The 17,064-nt window shown below is 45.8% G+C and overlaps 1 protein-coding gene across 1 annotated transcript in view; it reads left to right on the top strand.

Moving 5' to 3' along the window:
- The window catches only part of LOC140393971 (UPF0524 protein C3orf70 homolog A), a 50,181-nt gene extending 38,307 nt beyond the window's left edge, over positions 1–11,874 (top strand). Inside the window, exon 2 of the mRNA XM_072480679.1 lies at positions 6,386–11,874. Coding sequence (XP_072336780.1) covers positions 6,386–6,978 — 593 coding nt within the window. The 3' untranslated portion in view covers positions 6,979–11,874. The remainder of the gene's footprint in view (positions 1–6,385) is intronic.
- The last annotated feature ends 5,190 nt before the right edge of the window (positions 11,875–17,064 follow it).

Below are 17,064 nucleotides of genomic sequence, written 5' to 3' on the forward strand. Positions count from 1 at the left end.
CGCCCGGAGATGTCATTTCCGCGCCGGCTGGCGGGGCACCAAAGGCCTTTTCCGCCAGCTGGCGGGGCGGAAATTCGTCCGGCGCCGACCTAGCCCCTCAAGGTTGGGGCTCGGCCCCCAAAGATGCGGAGGATTCCGCACCTTTGGGGCGGCGCGATGCCCGTCTGATTTGCGCCGTATTGGGCGCCAGTCGGCGGACATCGCGCCGTTTCCGTAGAATTTCGCCCCTGGTCCTCAGGGATCACTTCTCGTACACACCCCTCCTGGCGTTTCACCAGAACCTTAACTAGTAACTTTGCGTCAGTATTTAGTAAAATAGGCCTATAAGATCCACACTCTAGGAAATCTTTGTTCTTTTTCAGGATTAGAGAAATTGAGGCCAATAACTCTGCCTTCGGGACTTGGAGTACTGCTGATCCGCCTCCAAGAATAAGTCAACCAATATTTCTCTTTCAGCCCTGCCAACTTCATCCTTGTGGGCATCGTACAATATTATTTCTGCTCTGGTCACCGCCTTCCATGCTTTCCAGATTGTGGAAGGCAAACCCCCCTCCCCCATTCTGGTTGGAATCCACGTAATTACGCATGGCTGAAGCCACCCTTTCACAAAACCCCTTATCTGCCAGGAGGGATGTGTCCAACCTGCATGGTGGGCGCTGGGTTCGGCCTGCCACCAATCGCATATCCACATAGTGTGGAGCATGGTCAAGATTGCTATCACCGAGTATCCAGCTCCCACCACAGTGGGAGTAACGCCTTTCCCACTATGAATAAATCTATTCTGGAGTAGACCGGTGCACGTGAGAGAAGAAGGAAAACTCCCCCTCCCCTGGGTGACTAAAACTCCATGGATCCACCCCCCACATCTGTTCCATGAACACAGCCAACTCCCTGGCCATCCCAGAAGGGACCTCAGACCTGACCTGTCCATCCTTGTGTCTAATACACTATCGAAATCTCTTCGCATAACCAACTGGTGTTGGTCCAGTTTTGATAAAATCTGCATCATCCAATTTGGTGCATAAATGTTCGCGAATACCACTGGCGCACTACCAGCACCACACTCACCATAATATACAGTCCCCCAGGGTCTGTCAAAGCACTGTAAAATCTGTTCCCCTGTTGATCAACTCCTTCGATCTTGAATCAAAGTTTGAGTGGAACACCTGCCCCACCCACCCTTTCCGCAGTCGTGTCTAATCTCTAATCCGCAAATGTGTCTCCTGCAAGAAGACAGCCGCTGCATTCAACGTCCTCAAATGAGTAAACCTTTTAATCGGACCATTTAGTGCCTAAACAGTCCATGTAACTAACCTATTTTGGGGGCTCCGGACCCTCCCTCCAGCACAGTCAGCCATAACGTGAGCGGGTGGACCCTCAGCAGCAATTTCACGTTTATCCCGTTGAACTTGACGATATCATGATCACTATTAATTAAATAGAAACATGGAAAAGATAGGAGCAGGCGGATGCCTTTCGGCCCTTCAAGCCCGCTCTGCCATTCGTTATAATCATGGCTGATCATCCAACTCAATAACCTAATCCCGCTTTTCCCCATATCCTTTGATCCCCTTTGCCTTAAGCGTTACATCTAACTGCTTCTTGAAACCATACAATGTCTTGGACTCACCTACTTCCTGCGGTAACAGATTCCACAGGCTCACCACTCTCTGGGTGAAGAAATTTCTCCTCATCTCTGTCCTAAATGGTCTACCCAGTATCCTCAGACTGTGACACCTGGTTCTGGGCACAGCCACCATCGGGAACATCCTTCCTGCATCCACCCTGTCCAGTCCTGTTGGAATTTTATAAGTTTCTATGAGATCCTCCCTCATTCTTCTGAACCCCAGCGAATACCAATTCAACATCTCCTCGTATGTCAGTTCCGCCATACCAGAAATCAGTCTGGTAAACCTTCGCTACACTCCCTCTATAGCTAGAACATCCTTCCTCAGACAAGTAGACCAAAACTGCACACAATATTCCAGGTGTGACAAGGCCCTGTATAATTGCAAGATATCTCTGCTCCTCTTGCATTGAAGGCCAGTATACCATTTGTCTTCTTTACCACCTGCTGCATCTGCTTTGTCTCTTTGCACATTCATCTCTCCTAATTTATGGTCATTTAGATAATAGTCTGCCTTCTTGTTTTTGCCACCAAAGTGGATAACCTCATATTCCAGATATAGGACCAGCTTCTTCCCCTCAGCTACAAGACTCCTCAACGACTCCCCTTCAGACTGATCTGTTCCCTGTAAGAACACTATACACGACGCCCTACGCTGCTCTTGCTCATGTATTTGCTTTGTTTGGCCCCTTGTTCTGCACTGTAACCAATCACTGTTTGTCGATGTACCATTTGTCAATGTACTCTGTTGATTATTCTTTTTGTCTACTATGTACGTACTGTGTACGTTCCCTCGGCTGCCGAAAAATACTTTTCACTGTACTTCGGTACATATGACAATAAATCAAATCAAATCAAAATCAAAATTTATCCAAATTATACTGCATCTGTCATTCATTTACTCACTCACTCAACCTGTCCAAATCACACTGAAAGATCTCTGCATCCTCCTCACAGCTCACCCTCCCACCTAACTTGGTGTCATCTGCAAATTTGAAGATGTGACATTTTGTTCCCTCCTCTAAATCATTAATATATATTGTGAATAGCTGGGGTCCTAGCACTGATCCCTGCAGTACCCCACTAGTCACTGCCTGCCAATTTGAAAAAGACCTGCTTATTCCTACTCTTTGTTTCCCATCTGCCAACCAGTTTTCTATCCATCTCAATAACTATCCCCAATCCCGTGCGCTTTAATTTTATACGCTAATCTTTTATGCGGGACCTTGTCAAAAGTCTTCTGAAAGTCCAAATACTCCGCATCCACTGGCTCCCCTTCATCAATTCTACTAGTTACATCCTTGAAGAATTTCAGCACATTTGTTAAGCATGATTTCCCCTTCATGAATCCATGCTGACTCTGTCCAATCCTGCCACTGTGTTCTAAGTGCTCGGATATAAAATCTTTGATAATGAATTCTCGACTTTTACCCACTACTGACATCAGGATTACTGGTCCACAATTCTCTGCTTTCTCTCTACCTCACTTTTTAAATAATGGAATAGTGGGAATTTATCGGGCTTCAATCCCATCAATTTCCCCAACACCATTTCTCTACTGATAATTATCGCCTTCAGTTCCTCCCTCTCACTAAATCCTGCATTCCCCAACATTTCTGGTATCAGGGGCGAGATTCTCCGACCCCCCGCCGGGGGCTGGCGTGAATCCCGTCCCCGCCGGTTGCCGAAGTCTCCGGCACCAGATATTCGGCAGGGGCGGGAATCGCGCCGCGCCGGTTGGCGGCCCCCCCCCCCCCCCCCCCCGCACGATTCTCCGGCCCGGATGGGCCGAAATCCCGCCGCTAGAATGCCTATCCCGCCGGCGTAAATTAAACCACCTACCTTACCGGTGGGACAAGGCGGCGCGGTCGGGCTCCGGGGTCCTGGGGGGAGAGGGGGGGGCGATCTGGCTCCGGGGGGTGCCCCCACAGTGGCCTGGCCCGCGATCGGGGCCCACCGATCCGCGGGCGGGCCTGTGCCATGGGGGCACTCTTTCCCTTCCGCCTCCGCCACGGTCTCCACCATGGCGGGGGCAGAAGAGACTCCCTCCACTGCGCATGCGTGGGAAGCTATCAACTGAGGCTCCTGCGCATGCGCCGCCCGGAGATGTCATTTCCGCGCCAGCTGGCGGGGCACCAAAGGCCTTTTCCGCCAGCTGGCGGGGCGGAAATTCGTCCGGCGCCGACCTAGCCCCTCAAGGTTGGGGATCGGCCCCCAAAGATGCGGAGCATTCCGCACCTTTGGGGCGGCGCGATGCCCGTCTGATTTGCGCCGTTTTGGGCGCCAGTCGGCGGACATCGCGCCGTTTCCGGAGAATTTCGCCCCTTATTTGTGTCCTCATTTGTGAAGACAGAACCAAAGTATGTATTTAGATGCTCAGCCATTTCTTTGCCCCTTTTATACATTCCCATGGTTCTGACTGTAAGGGATCTACAATTGTCTTCACCAATCTTTTTCTCTTTGCACACCTATAGAAACTTTTACAGTCAGTTCTTATGCTTACTTTCGTACTCTATTTTTTCTCTTTTTAATCAATCCCTTGGTCCTTCTTTGCTGTATTCTAAACAGCTCCCAATTCTCAGTCCTGTTTATTTTCTTGGCCAATTTGTATGCTACTTCCTTAGATCGAATACTATCCCTAATATTTCTTGTAAGCCATGGATTGGCCACCTTTCCCATTTTACTTCTTTGCCAGACAGGAATAAACAACTGTGGCAGTTCCTCCATGCGCTCTTGAATGTTTGCTATTATCTATCCACTGTCATCCCTTTAAGTAACATTCCCCAATCGATCATGGTCAACTCACGTCTCATTTCATCGTAGATTCCTTTGTTAAGATTCAGGACCCTAGTCTCAGAATCAACTACTTCATTCTCCATCTTGATGAAAAATTCTATCATATCATCCCCAAGGCCTCGTGCACAACTAGATTGCCAATGATTGCGTTCTCATTACACAGTACCCAGTCTAGGATGACCTGTTCTCTAGCTGGCTCCTCAACACATTGATCCAGAAAACCATCCCACATACGCTCCAGGAATTCCTCCTCTAATGACTAATTTGATTTTCCCAATCTATATGCACATTAAAATCACCCATAATTACAGTTGATCCTTTATCACATGTCGTCGAAATTCCGGTTTAATGTCACTCCCAACAATATCACTGCAGTTTGGGGGTCTATATATGACGCCCACTATCGTTTTTTGCCCCTTGGTGTTTCTCAGCCCTACCCATACAGATTCCGTATTGGTGGAGCTAATATCCTTACTATTGTGTTAATTTGTTCCTTGACCAGCAATGCAACCCCACCGCCTTGTCCTTTTCGTCTGTCTTTCCTAAACACTGAGTACCCCTGGACATTCAGTTCCCATCCCTGGTCACCCTGCAGCCATGTCTCCGTAATCCCAACTATATCATACTCATTCATGTCTATTTGCGTGATTAGTTCATCCACTTCTTCCATCGGGCAGGAGATACAGAAGTCTGAGAACACACACGAACAGACCCAAAAACAGCTTCTTCCCCGCTGTTAGCAGACTCCTAAATGATCCTCTTTTGGACTGACCTCATTAACACTACACCCTGTATGCTTCATCCGATGCCAGTGCTTATGTAGTTACGTTGTATACCTTGTGTTGCCCTATTATGTATTTTCTTTTCTTCCCATGTACTTAATGATCTGTTGAGCTGCTCGCAGAAAAATACTTTTCACTGTACCTTGGTACACGTGATAATAAACAAATCCAATCCAATCCAACTTTATTGCAAATGTTCACACTTCATTAGATTTTTAACTAAATCTGGCTCAACACTCATTAGTAAATCTAATCGGGCCTTTTTTGCTCTCAATAATTTCAATACCTTTCTGACATGAGCCAATCCATATGAGGGTTAAAATCCCACAGTATACCTATTGCTATATGCTTGTATAATTTCAGCATTTAGACAATACTACCACATTAAGGCTACTACCAGAAGCCAACACATAACTCCAGCATCATCCTTTTCTATTTCTTAATGCTGCTCCCCATCATGTCGCCACTGCCTGTTTATATCTAGTGATATCCTTTCTTATCACTGAAGTGATTTCACCCTTAAACATTAAGGCTCCTCCTTCCCCTCTATTGCTTTCCTCATTTTCCCAGTTCTGACAATTTTACATGTTTCAGTAAAGGCTGTCATGTCATATTCTCCAAGTTGAATTTGCACCTGCGATGTATTCACTTTGTTTTTATACTTTGTGCAGTTGGATAAGGAATGTTTATTTTGGCCACACACCCTATCCTGTTCTCCAGCTTTAATGTTTGATCCTGAAATGCAGAATGGTATGCGAGTTGATAACGATTTAAGGGCAAGGCATCCCCAAGGTTGACCCCTGGCACAGGAGACCTGGCACCTTGGCACTGCTTGGGCGGGAATCTCCCCCGAAAATTTCAAATTGTGATGTTTCTTGAGATCCTGTTAGATCTCGTGGCATGACGACCTCATGAGAGGTCTCTTGCACGATTTACCGCCTGTGATGCGTCCCGTATTGAGCATGGCTTGGCCGTTAGATTGTGCCCAAAATATACTGTGTTTTAGAAATAGGTTATATATGAGAAACTGGAGACTTATGATAGACATAACTAGCAGTCTTGTTGTATATTGATTTGTTCCAAAGAAAAAGTCTCAAATTAGTATTAATCAGCAAAAATAAATGTCAGCCTTTTGCTTTGTTGCATTCTTACCACTGTTATTTGTTTTGACCATTTCCAGGTCGATATATTTACCAGCCTATGACCCATGTAGAACATCTACCAAGCACTTCAATACCAGTCAGCACAAGCAGCCATGCAGCCACAGTCCAGTTGTCGTTCACCCTGGTGGGACGTTTCCTAAAGACTGCTTCTTTCCTAAGGCCTCCATTCACAGCAGATACACCAAGGTACTGCACTATTTCCAAACTCTTTGTTGACAGCTATCGGGTCAAAAGGATCAATGGTAAGATGTGCTATGTTCAGTGTCAGCCTCAGACAGCAGCCACTGTGCCTAACCCAAAGGTTGGTGATCATTTAAGTCGGGCTACCTCAGTCAGTCCAAAGAATCCAACTCAGGCAGACAAGGTAGCAGCACCACAGATGAACCACTGCTCTTCACCATCTGCCTCAGAGGATTCGGGGATAAATGCATTAGGGTTGCACTACCCAGAATCATGCGATGAAGACACAGAGGAGGATGAGGATGAAGATGAATTGAGTTCTGATGATGACTCTAGTCCGGAGAGCCAGTGGGATCAGGACGATTGTGGGTTACTCTCGCCTTCCCAGTCCACTGTGGAAATTATTGAAAAAATTGAAACAACTGTCTGAGCTGAAGCAGTGAGAGAAAGGCACCCTCGTCTCTTCATCAACAGCTGATGAGACAAACTCAACTAAAACCTGCAAATTTCAAGATAAATTAAAGATATCGTCACTATATCACTGTGTTGAAGTATAACCAAAAACACAGGAATTGTACAAGCCTTCCTCAGATATAAAATGGTTAATTACAAAAGTAGCACATGCAGACAATAGACCAGTGACTATTGTGTCTACCCAAATAGAGATTGCGTGAAAGCCCAATGTGGACCAAACTTTTCAAGTTCCCAAGCACAATGTCCAAACTCACAACGTTTTATTCAATGCTTTGGCAACGAGTCATCATTTGAAACCATCACACGGAAGTACTTTGTTACTGCACTGGACCACTTCCATGAGGCTAAGCTAATTATTTTTCTTCAGAAGCAGGAATAGTGGGTGGTAGAGGAGGAGGTGGGTGGTATCGTGTGGGGTAAGAGAATAGGCACCAGTAGATAATGTATAGCACGTCAGGATCACTGCCAATCACCAGAAGCATTACACAACAAAACAAATTAAAGAAGAATTTAAATTTGGTACTTTTTTCTTAACTCAAAGACCCGGGAAGAAGGTTTGAGGCTTGGGGCCAATCATGTCAGGTGACTGCTTCACCTCAAAAATCTGTGGATATATTGCTGAATCTATTATGTAACTCATGAGTTACATTATCCCCTGCATGGAAATGCGCTTTCAATTCTGAATTGCTATGTGAAATATATACTGCGATTATCACTGTTAAAAGAATTATCTTTACTGAGGGTTACACATTATTAGAATAGATACTTTCATGTTACATATTTGACTTGCTCCATGCGGCTTCACATTTACTTAGAAGAACATTGCTAAAATAAATTAGTGGATTAGGATTTCCAGGAGTTACATTAAGTCCTCCTACAACAGGAAGCCTAACTTGGATGAGCCTATGATTTCAGACAGAGGATTGTTTAGATTTAAGGAGGATTTTATGGGGAATGTAAAATTAACATTGACCTCCACAAAATGTTTTCTTAGTTCTTTCATTTTAAACTGTATGCATTTTAAGTTCATTTATAGATGAATGGGTTCTATGGAGAATTAAATGTACTTGGAACATTTCAATATAGATTGTGCTTCTACGTTTCTCTCAAACCTCCTCAAAATGGCTGGCTGGTCATTAGCTTTTTCCATGTCCTCTGTCCACTTGAGATCAATGGCCAAATCTATACTGAAGCCACCAACCATGCAGGCAATAAAAGTGCCAAATAATACAAGAAAAACATGTACATCTGACTGACAGAACTGTCCTCTGAAAGAAGCATGTGGCTCAGATTGATAACTTATATAATATTCACCATGCAGCTAAAGAATAACTGTGCGTAAAAGGCCAACTAGGGTCTTAAGAGAAACTAATATGAGTGAATGGAAATATTGCCAAGAAGGTGTACTTTAGACCCCTCTCCTTAATAAATTTGAAATGGAGTGCCAATGAAAACAAAATTGTGCTCATTCACTTGATGAGTTGCATTAACCATGTGGAGCCCTGTTAATATTTAGGTGCATGATATGGCAATAGGTTGTTAAAAAGAGAATTTCAGATTACATCCACCAAATTCCCGATTCCCATTACATTCTGCAATCACAACACATTACAGATGCGGCTATGCATGGTTTAACCTTACAGTCATATCCACTTTGTCAAGGTGAGGAAAGTAAGTTCCAGTTTCAATGCACACATCAAATGTTACCATATCAGACAACGTACATATTGTGTATATATACATTGTGCATATGGCTGTCTGGTTTCATCTATTGCTGACAGAAGCAGAGATATTCCTGCTTTAGTTTGGTCCCAACATAGCATGAAACAAGAACCTTCAATGTCCTACTTATTTACCCATAACCTAGAATTGTAATGTCAGCACAAGAAGATAAAATCATACAAAGAACAATCACATCTTAATAAATGTGGTTAAAAGGTGACAATAAATTTCATACGGTAATGGCTAGGTCAGAATTATTGGAGGACTGCATGCAGTTTGGGGGTCCTACTACAGAAATTACATTGAAGCGATGGAGAGTGCACAATGTAAATTGTAGGTCAGGATGATGCCAGGGATGAAACGTTTTAATTATGAGTGAAAACTTGAAGCACGGGGTGACACTGGAGTAGAAATGCTGGGAAGATTTATTGAACGTTTTTCAAATTAGGAAAAATTTTAATCAAGTGAATGAAGAAAGAGAATCCTCTGAGCTGGAGTCAGTGATGAGGGATTACTTGATAGTTTGTCAATCCCTGGATTAAGGAAATGGAAATTAACTAGGATTTTCCCTATTGATCTGGGGGCAGCACGGTAGCACAGCAGTTAGCACAGTTGCTTCACAGCTCCAGGGTCCCAGGTTCGATTCCCGGCTTGGGTCACTGTCTGTGCGGAGTGTGCACGTTCTCCCCGTGGCTGCGTGGGTTTCCTCCGGGTGCCCCGGTTTCCTTCCACAGTCCAAAGATGTGCCGGTTAGGTGGATTGGCCATGATAAAGTGCCCTTAGTGTCCAAAAAAAGGTTAGGTGGGGTTACAGGGATAGAGTGGAGGTGTGAGCTTAAGTGGGGTGCTCTTCCCAGGGTCCGGTGCAGACTCGATGGGCCGAATGGCCTCCCTCTGTACTGTAAATTCTATGATTCTATGAAATAGGTAATTGCAGGAGTTACAGTTCTGTGAATGTCATGTGAGGATAAGATCTGGTTTGATAACTTTAGCAATTGAACAGACTATCAGTGCTCAGTACCTTGGTTTAAACATGAATGGTTATTATACCAGGAGGGTTACCTCAGCACATCTGTGTCTTCAGGGGATAGATAGAAGACACTACAAGGGGAACAAAGGAAAATAATTTAATTATAGTAGCCCAGTCTTGAAGCATTAAAATTAAACACTGACTCTATAAATCTGGTACAATTTCAATTTTGGAAATTAATTTTGAGTGTGCAGTGCCAATTTATACACCCAAGCTCACTAATCTTCACAGTAAAGATTTTTATATTGGTTTTCAAGCTTAACTTTCTCATGACTGACACTTTGGCCACCACTTTCTCACCATCACAGACAGGGCGGACAAGACTCATTCTGTGATTCACTGAGCTTTCACGTGCCTGTCTGGTTATAGATGTACAAATTCTGGCAATATTAACAGTCGTGTTTAGTTATAAATGGGAGACTGTTGAATTAACATGAATGCCGTGATTTTCAGAATATTCTGAAAGCGACAAATTCATTTATTTAAAAATAATGGAAATGTAATTAAAATCAATATTTAAGGTATTACAGATGCAGTATTAGATATAGGGTTCAATGTAAGGATAGAGCTATCATTGCATCAGCCAAATGGAAATTAGGATGCGTAATGAGTTCTATTAACCTTATAAATCTCCTATAGTTATTCTGAGCTTATATTCTTTTACAAAAGATCTTGCGGTAGTATGTTAAATGCTCAGTCTCAATAGGTTCATGTCTAAATGTGCTTTTTAAAGGCAAGAAAGTGTAAATATATGGAACTCTATTCATTGCCCTCTCTAGCCACATGTATGGAAAAGGTATTCTGGCACCGTATGGCAAGTGAAAGCATTAGAGCTGCCAAAAGATCCCCAATTAGTTTCACTTATCCAACTGTTTATGACTTGAACAAGTTTTCCAAATCTGAGGGCAATTCTTTTGAGACTCTGCTCTCCATTGTGAACTTTAAAATAATTACATCAGGAACTAAGTTCTCAGAAAGAAGGGCACATGGCATTTTCTCAGAAAAGATTGATAAAGAGATCAGCTCTTTACGCACTGTCAAAAGTGACGAACCTTCAAAAATATCCAACTTTGGTTAGGAAAATAAAATTTTAAGGTATTCTGAAAGTAATTTTGTCGTCATTTATAATTATTTATGTTAGTCTTCTGTTTTTACTGTCGCCTTGTGTTAATCTTTATTCCTGAAAAATCACAATAAAATATTTTTCATCTATCTCTAAATTGATTAATTCCCCTTGTTAAATTTGTCACAGATAGCAAATAGCAATGGGTTAATCAAAATACTCCAAAAAATTCAATTTCCCCAAAATTAATTTAATTTTCACTTAGAGTAGGACCCAGGAATCTTCGCTGCTCTTTCTTTTCCCCATTTGGCCGATATATTGAATTGCATAATGCTTTCTGGTCAAGAGGGATGGTCCCTGGCCAATTCCCAGTTTCAGGAAGGTCTTTGCCTCCCTGTCTGAAAATGGTTTCCAAGAGCTACTTGCAGTGTTCTAAGGTAATATTACGCTTACTCATTACTCTGAAGAAACACACAGCTACCCAACACGGAAATAAATCCTCTGCCTTTCCCATTCACGATACTTCTGAGAATTTACATTCTAATCTATTAGGATACTGAGTTCTCCAACCAACTAGCCATTTGTAAAAAGATTCACTTTGCCACCATCTGTTACCATCCCAGCTTTCACAGTGCAAATACATTTGAGCAAAGTGTGATTGCCTTCTGCTCACTTCACACAAGTTCTGGATATTCCAAAATGCAAACACTCAGCTATTGAAATTGATTTCCACAACAATCATCTGGATGATTTTCAGAATGGATACATGACAACATTAAGGCACTGCAGCATTGCATAAGCCCTAGGACTGGACAAATTTTAATGCTGATTTAAGATGATCTTCTGAACCTCAGAAATACTCGTGAAGAGTGTATTATGTATTGGATAGGCCTTCAGCTTGATATAGTTTGTCAGTATTCAGAGCTCTATCCAATCTTCACTGCTGTTAGAAGATTGTTTTTCATCGACTGTGGTTTGCTGTCTACATTATTAATTTATGTCCATTGTTTGCTTCCAATAAAAACTCTTTTAACTCTTTCATTTGTGTAAGATTTCTTGCAATCAATGTCTTCGATGCCAGGAATGAAGACAATTATGTTGGTTACAAGTTTGACTAATGTATTGCAAAGCCAATGTTTGGAAAACTTTCTATCAAATAAATGGGTCACATTTGGCCCACCTGGAAAAATGGAGCCGTAATTTGAGTCTGTGAATCATGCATTGGGACTGTGAAGTTTTAGACCAAGATTAATCGCTCCCCACCTCCAACCTCACGGTATTTTTCGCAAAAGAACCCTGGGTACGATTCTGACCTTGGTAGCTGTCACGCTGGTAAAAACTGTACTTTTTATCTGAAACCAGGGGTGCGATTCAATGGAGAAATTCCTAAATGTGGTAGCCAGCGGAAACTGCCACGAGCCTCCCGACGCTCGGTCCGGCAAGGCCGTCGCCGCTATAAAACGTTAATTGGTCCAGTTAACAAAGCCCCACTGCATGACTGGCCTCTCTCCCATCTGTTGGTGGCCAACTTCTCCTGCGGGGACACAGAGGGGGCATCTTTAGCCACACGTGTGGTTCAGCTCGGGAGGCATGGTTTGGGGCCGCGAGGCTTCACACCGCAAATGATGTCCTGCTGACTGATTCACCGGCTGTCAGTCCCCGTCTAACAAGGGAAGCATCACTTAAATCGCTCCTGCACAGCCAGCCCATGCCACCAAGAAGTCCAGCCCCTCGATTCGGGGTTGCCGGCCTGGGCAGATTATTGGACATGGTCAAGGCTAGACGGGATGCCCTGTTCCCCCGAGAGTCTGGGAGTGTCAGCCAAAGAGCATCCAGTGCCACCTGGGAGGAAGTGGCAGTCAGCGTGGGGAGCATGACCAGTGTTGTTTTAACATTGTCACTGCCGTCGTTACCTTTAAATCTTCAGCACTCTGGTACCATGTTGTGTTTGGTGTTCAATGTCCAGCAAGGAACCCACAGAACCGCTTGTCACTTGTCCAACCCAGGATCTTTATTAAAGCACATGTGGTATGGTAACAATCTGATACAGAGCAAGTTATCAAGGAGTTTCCTTATTCTCCCCGGAACTACCCCAATGCACGATTGTCCTCATGTACGTCTTACAACTTTCCGAGGATCACCGGATCTGCCCTCACTTATATCTGAGTGTCTTGTCACATGACCACTGTCTCGAGGCTGCATGGTGGATCTGTACCGCCATCTTCTGGTTGGAGGTCGCACCAGCAACTATCCACAATATTGTTTACAGACATATCACCACAACCAGGAGGATCGTCACCCAGTGCTGGAAGAAGATCAACGATCTCCATCGGGCCGCATGGGTGAGTTCGCATTGGACTCCCAACCCCCGCACTGCATGAAAATGTGCCTGGCACCGCCCCTGCCCAACACTGTTCCGTGCCTCGGCCCACCCATGTCCAGCAGTACCGCCCACGTCGCCCCTCCCACATACCCACAATCACCCCCCAACCCTACTCCTCCCCCATATGGCTCACCTCCCTACCCCCGCTGAAACCCTCCCGGCCCCAAACCCCCTCCCCCCCCCCCCCCCCCCACCCCCCCAGCTGAACCATGCATGTAGCTACAGCATTAGTTAGGCCCCATTTAGAATACTGTGAGCAATTTTGGGCCCCACACCTCAGGAAGGACATACTGGCACTGGAGCGGGTCCAGCGGAGATTCACACGGATGATCCCAGGAATGGTAGGCCTAACATACGATGAACGTCTGAGGATCCTGGGATTATATTCATTGGAGTTTAGGAGGTTGAGGGGAGATCTAATAGAAACTTACAAGATAATGAATGGCTTAGATAGGGTGGACGTAGGGAAGTTGTTTCCATTAGCAGAGGAGACTAGGACCCGGGGGCACAGCCTTAGAATAAAAGGGAGTCACTTTAGAACAGAGATGAGGAGAAATTTCTTCAGCCAGAGAGTGGTGGGTCTGTGGAATTCATTGCCATAGAGGGCGGTGGAGGCTGGGACGTTGAGTGTCTTTAAGACAGAAGTTGATAAATTCTTGATTTCTCGAGGAATTAAGGGCTATGGAGAGAGAGCGGATAAATGGAGTTGAAATCAGCCATGATTGAATGGTGGAGTGGACTCGATGGGCCGAATAGCCTTACTTCCACTCCTAGGTCTTATGGTAGCTAACGATGCCTCCTCTGAATCCCCACAGAAGACGTTGGTCCACAACAGATGGGAGAGGGACCAGTCATGCAGCAGGGTGCCAGACATCAGAGTCCTCACCCCCTACGAGGAACAGGCTCTCGAAGTTGTAGGGTGGCCGAGGTCAGATCTGTCACCAACGTGGAGGGTGGTGTATGGTGCAGAGGTGAAGGTCCACCGGCTCCCACCCAGAGAGAATCATAGAATCCCTACAGTGCAGAAGGCGGCCATTCAGCTCATCAGGTCTGCTCCGGCCCCACAAAAGAGCACCCTACTTAAGCCCATGGATCTACCCTATCCCAGTAACCCCACCTAATGTTTTGAACATTAAGGGACAATTTATCATGGCCAATCCACCCAACCTGCACTTCTTTGGACTGTGGGAGGAAACTGGAGCACCTGGAGGAAACCCACGAAAACACGGGGAGAACATGCAGACTCCACAAAGTCACCCGAGGCCGGAATTGAACCCGGGTCCCTGGAACTGTGAGGCGGCAGTGCTAACCACTGTGCCACCGTGCAGAGATGAACTGTCCTTCAGTTATTAATGCCATACAGAATGATCCATCCCTCCCACTGACCACATGTCCATTCCCCCACAGGATCTTCCGCCGGTCCATCCGGGGTGCCCTCCGCCCACCCTGCCTCCCTTGAGAACACTTTGGAAGAGAGCCCCGAGGATGCCTCTGTCGATGTGTCACAGCTGCCATACCCACCCTCCACCAGCGCAGAGACACACACATCGCTGGGCAATGGTACTGGACAGGCGTCTGCGGCACAATCTGGTGAATACCACACAGCTGCTGATGCATATCAGGTGGAGTCAGGAACGCCCAAGCAAGACAGCAGTCGGAGGTCTGCTGGATCCCAGGACCCAGCTGGGTCCCAGTCAGCTGCTGAGCCTCTGGACCAGGTTTACCCTGAGCTGATGCAGTCTATAGGGTGTGGCCATGATATTCAGAGGGGGATGTCAGCGACCCTCCAGCAGGTCCATAGCCAATAGGAGGAGTTCCAGAGGCTATGGACGCAGGAGATTGCGCCGGCAATACATGGCAACGAGCCCAACACAGCTACGGTGGCGACCGCATTGGAGAGCCTGGTGCACGACAGCATGAGTGGAGGTATCCAAGGCATGCTCAGTCAGTGACAGCCTTGGTCCCTTGGGGACATGGCCCAGTGCCAGGCGGGACATGTTTCAGTCTTAAGTGGGCATTGCCAAGGCCCTCCAGAGCACGTTTAGGTCACAGGGGAGGTCTCCTAGTTACATGTAAGCATAGCCAAGGCGCTGCGGGACATGTCCCAGTCTCACGCCAGACCATGACCTGGTCACTGGGAGACATGTCCCTGTCTCAGGTGGGCATTGCCAGGTCGCTCTAGAGCATGTGCTAGTCTCTGAGGAGCATCGCCAAGGCAGTTGACACTGTACTGCAGGCATTGGGGAGCCGCCAGGGCTGGCAGAGCCAGATGATGTGGGGCCAGGTGGTCTGGGAGGGGTGTAGAGAGTGGGGTGGCACGATCGGGGGATTGGGGCAGTTGCGAACACATGTATAAATCATTAAAAATCTTTTGACCTCGGGCAGCACGGTGGCACAGTGGTTGGCATTGCTGCCTCACGGTGCCGAGGTCCCAGATTCGATCCCGGCTCTGGGTCACGGTCCGTGTGGAGTTTGCACATTCTCCCCATATTTGTGTGAGTTTCGCTCCCACAACCCAAAGATGTGCAGGATAGGTAGATTGGCCACACTAAATTGCCCCTTAATTGGAAAATATGAATTGGGAACTCTAAATTTATTTTAAAACAAAAAGAAAATCTTTGACCTCGACCAATATGATGCCTCTGGCACTTTTTTTCACAATGCAGGCCGAGCACCAATCCCATGTCTCATTTTCCCAGATATGGAGGTCCTGGATGCCTCTTCCCTCGCCCCCCCCCCCCCCCCCCACTCAGCAGCCCCCACTTTCCCCCTCTATATTGTTTGCTCTGAAAAAGTAATGCATACATTCTACGTATTGCACCCAATCCTCTTAATTTGCACCAAAACCTTCAAACTTACCAAAAAACGGCATTATAGTACCTCTTCTTTTGCAATTGGAGCGCCGATTTATTTTCTCCTCATCGCCAACGTAACAACAGAAACACCTGATGCACCAGTGGATCAAAATGACAACTCCTACCCTCCTCGAGTCTAGACTTTGACTGCAGGCTTTGAAAGCTCACTCTCCAGCTAAATTGCTGTGCAGTCTAATTCCATTGGTTGGAGAGAAACGCGACCTTCGAGGTTTGCCAAAACCTCAGGCAAGAAAGTCATGTGGTCTCCGAAGATTGCCGTGACACTGTGACTGTGACAAAGGTAAACATTCCCTCTTTGCCCTTCTTAACTCATTTGCAGACTTTTACAATGTTGATCACACCATCCACCTCCCACACCTCGCCACTGTCGTCCAGTCGTTTGGGACTCATCCCATCTGCACCCATTCTTATCTAATCGTAGCCAGTGAATCATTTGCAATGATTTCCCTTCCTGTTCCTCCACACCCCAGACACTACTCCTCCACTACTGCTAAATTATCAGACTGTTCATCTGACATCAAGTATTGGATGAGTGAATTAAATATTGGGAAGGCTGAAGCCATTGTTTCCCTCGTCTCAGCTACTGACTCAATCCCTCTCCCTTTTAAAAAATGTTTAATAATCTTTATTATCACAAGAAGGCTTCCATTAACACTGCAATGAAGTTACTGTGAAAAGCCCCTAGTCGCTACATTCCAGCGCATGTTCAGGTACACAGCAGAGGGAGAATTCAGAATATCTAATTCACCTGGCAGCACGTCTTTCGGAACTTGTGGGAGGAAACCGGAGCACCCGGAGGGAACCCACGCACACACGGGGAGGATGTGCAGACACCGCACAGACAGTCACCCAAGCCGGGAATCGAACCTGGGACCTTAGAGCTGTGAAGCACCAGTGCTAACCACTGTGCTACTCTGCTGCCCCCTGTAGCCCTGGCAACAGTCTTCAGATTAAACCAATCTGTTCAAA

The sequence above is a fragment of the Scyliorhinus torazame genome, chromosome 2 (assembly GCF_047496885.1).
Source record: "Scyliorhinus torazame isolate Kashiwa2021f chromosome 2, sScyTor2.1, whole genome shotgun sequence".
NCBI lineage: Eukaryota > Metazoa > Chordata > Chondrichthyes > Carcharhiniformes > Scyliorhinidae > Scyliorhinus > Scyliorhinus torazame.